The sequence below is a fragment of the Etheostoma cragini genome, chromosome 17 (assembly GCF_013103735.1).
Source record: "Etheostoma cragini isolate CJK2018 chromosome 17, CSU_Ecrag_1.0, whole genome shotgun sequence".
In the NCBI taxonomy this organism is placed as follows: Eukaryota; Metazoa; Chordata; class Actinopteri; order Perciformes; family Percidae; genus Etheostoma; species Etheostoma cragini.
Genome location: NC_048423.1, coordinates 17,314,646 through 17,318,132, shown reverse-complemented (window position 1 = coordinate 17,318,132; position 3,487 = coordinate 17,314,646). Strand labels below are relative to the sequence as shown.

At 46.7% G+C, this 3,487-nt stretch overlaps 1 protein-coding gene across 2 annotated transcripts in view; it reads left to right on the top strand.

Annotated features, from left to right (window-relative positions):
• Positions 1–3,044, top strand: part of LOC117960766 (transmembrane protein 121) — a 14,949-nt gene extending 11,905 nt beyond the window's left edge. Inside the window, exons 1-2 of one of the 2 annotated variants that reach the window (XM_034898920.1) lie at positions 33–1,010; positions 1,308–3,044. In XM_034898920.1, coding sequence (XP_034754811.1) covers positions 1,522–2,472 — 951 coding nt within the window. In that variant the 5' untranslated portion in view covers positions 33–1,010; positions 1,308–1,521 and the 3' untranslated portion in view covers positions 2,473–3,044. Of the gene's footprint in view, positions 1–32 lie in introns of those variants that run through there. The other variant, XM_034898919.1, reaches the window with a different exon arrangement.
• Positions 3,045–3,487: the final 443 nt, after the last annotated feature.

Genomic DNA, 3,487 nt, shown 5'->3' with positions numbered 1-3,487 from the left:
CTCCACCCCCTGAAAAAGTGCTCTGTCCCTCTCCCTCTACCTCTTTTCTCTCTCCCTCACTCTGCAGCTGTGGTCTGCTGAGCGTTACCTCCACACAGCAAGTGCCTTTACTTGAGCAGGAGAGGGAGTAGGAAGAGGAGGGTAGCTGCCAGAGAGCTCATCCCAGGAGTGTTTCTGCGCGAACCAAGGGAGCATCTCTCTGACTTCGCAGGGAGGGCTGAGAAGTGCACAGAGGGAGACGGCGTTGGGAGTAGCACAGTGCTGGTGGTGTTGGCAGAACATGGTGAGTGGAGACAAGGGAATCCACTGGCGCCGTTGATCCTGGTGTCCCTGGCAAAAGCTGCTCAAGCAGGAGACTGAAAAAGGCGCAGCAGCCAGGATCTCGCCAGGGGGGCAGCACTTTACAGCAACAACGAAGCGTGGAGACAGCTGAAACCTACACACGCACACACGATGGAGAACACACATGCATCCAGCTGAGTGGGAAAAGACAGAGATTCACTACAACCCTTCTCCTTCTGAAGCACACAAACTTACAAATTGGTACATTTTCTCATCCATGGATGCTGGATGATGGAGATGAAAACTTCTGGAGAGGGAATTCTTTTTTAAGAAGGACACAGATTTTCCCACTAAGAATAACTTTCTCTTTTGGGGGGAGTTTTAAACCGTCTATCCAAGCACAAAACAAAATAACCTCTAATCTTAGTTGCAGAAATTGAGAGCGGTCCTTGTGACCGCTGAGATTCCTCCTCCTGTCAGTCTGAGCAGTAAGTGGATTATGACAGCAACATCTTGGGATTTCTCTTTGGCTTGAAAGAAAAAAAAAAAGAAGGAGAAGAATATATCCATGACTGGTGGATTTACGTCTGTAACAGAAGGAGAGCCTCCCGTGCGTTTTCGCCTCTTTTCTCCTGTGGATTACAGATGGGCTTTGTGATCTCTCAGTGTCGTCTCATGGATGATCGCTCCCTGCCAGTCATTAGGAGAAAGTACAAAGAGGGAGACAAGTGAGTATTCAGCTGGATTTTTACCTCTCAAGGCTTAAGCTTGTATGAAAACAAGGGTGTCGGAAGTAAATCTGGAATGAGGAAAACATCGCAGCAGCTTTTCTTTCTATTTTAATAACAGAACATGTAACTCAGTGATCCAACTGCTGTGTTGTGTTTGGTGAATGATTATCAGGGTGTTAAGGGTGAACACACATCCTGAGATTGATTCACTCTTACATCAGTGAACCTGTATGTTTACACGCCATTTGTCAATGAAGATAATTTACTAAATGAGGGGTACTGTCTACCCGACAGGTGGCTTGGGCACAGGCGGAGATTGATTGAAGTGATCTGTGTGAATCCTATTAATGCGTCCTGGACTCTGGCCAAGGCAGAAGCAATGGAGGGGAACACCGCTGTCTAGCAGCACTATCTGATCTGCACCCACACTGGACAAACCAAGCACCGTCTGCACTCTCTCTTCAACAACACTCCTCCTCCTCCTCCTTCTCCTCTCAACCAGGCAAAGATGGTACCTCCACCTCCCACCAACAAGCCCCACGTGTGCCTGTCTACCATCCTGATCATGAGCAGCATGGCACTGATTGATGCCTACCTGGTGGAGCAGAACCACGGGCCACGCAAGATTGGCATATGCATCATGGTGATGGTGGGAGACATCTGCTTCCTAATCGTTCTTCGTTACGTGGCGGTGTGGGTGGGTGCTGAGGTACGCACGGCTAAGCGAGGCTACGCCATGATCCTCTGGTTCCTTTACATCTTTGTGCTGGAGATCAAAGTCTACTTTGTGTATCAAAACTACAAGGCGGACAGGAAGAGCTTGGATGCTCTTGCGAGGAAAGCATTGACGTTGCTGCTGTCTGTTTGCATACCAGTGCTGTTTGTGGTGCTGGTTGCTATCGATCATATGGAGTACGTTCGCGCCTTCAAGAAGCGCGAGGAGATCCGCAATCGTCTCTTCTGGGTGGTGGTGGACTTGCTGGACATACTGGACATCCAAGCCAACCTGTGGGAGCCTCAAAAGAAGGGTCTTCCTTTGTGGGCAGAGGGCCTGATGTTCTTCTACTGCTACATCCTGCTGCTCGTGCTGCCCTGCGTTTCCTTGAGCGAGATTAGCATGCAGGGCATCAACATCGTGCCCCACAAAATGCTGCTGTACCCCATCCTAAGCCTGGTGACCATCAACATCATTACCCTCTTCATCCGCGGGGGGAACATGATTCTGTACAGGGACGCCAGGGTATCCGGGATCCTGATAGGAAAGAACATCCTGGCTATCATCCTAAAGACCTGCAGCTTTGTGCAGTACAGGAGACAGTTACAGAACGCTTCCCCTGCCTTTGGGGTGGAGCTGCAGAAAAACTCAGTGGCCCATGCTCGCCCTGCCCCCAACCCTCCTCAAGTGGTCATGCAAGACCAGACACCCCTCCCCGAGGTAACCACGTGCGAACACACATGACATAATATTGAGGGGTATCCTGGAGATGTCAATGTGAACAGCCTCAGGATTCTGGCAGGGCACAACAATTCACGCCCTTTAGGGCATATGAACACTCATGTGAACACTTATGTGAACACACAGGAGATCATGTTCTCCACGGATGCTCATGGCACACAGGACACCGCAGACGCTTAGCGAGGATACAGAGCAGTGCTGTATCCAAAGCTGGTCGTGGTGCAAAATACAGCCACACTTGGGACTTTGTTACAGCATTTCCTTCAATGAATTCTGTGTATTTTTTTTCTATTTCTACAAAAGATTTAAAAAAAGGCAACTACTGCAAGATTAGAGGATATATTTTTTGAATTGTATATGTTGCATTTTAATCTTAAACTTATGGGTCTGTGTGCTGTGGTGTGTATTTCTGTTGCTCGAATGTTCTTAGTAGTCGAGGGCTTGAACATGTCAAAGTCAGGAGGAGTAAAGTTAGTCAAAATAGCAGTTAGAGCTTTCTCTTGAAAGAAGTGTGTTTTTTATATGTGATTCTTTGATAAAGTATTGTGTACAAGATAAAGGCTCTCGTGCTCCTTTTACTGGCTCTAAAAGACTTTTCTTCATGAAATCATTTGAAAGTTAATGAGTGTTTTTTTCTTTGCAATTAAAATTCAGCAAATGTCCTTTAATTAACCTGGTTTGCAAAAGAAAAGAGACAATGATTTTTTCTCTCACTCCGGTTCAATCTACAATTAGAGACTACTTAATTGCTAAAGTGGTGCCTTTGCAATGTCATTCATCTTGAGTGTGATCGTTATATTCCATGCACCTTTTTTTGATCAAAGGTGGGCCATTTTAAAGATAGAAGAAAAAATAAAGAAGATAAAGAAAAAATACTCGGTGCAGTTATGGACAGTTTGATCACTGCAAAGGGTGACTATGGTGATACAGCCACAGGACAGAATACACATCCAAAGGGCAACACTGCGGATAGATAAAAGATTCCTGAACAGTGGAAACCTATCCTCCACAGAGGCTT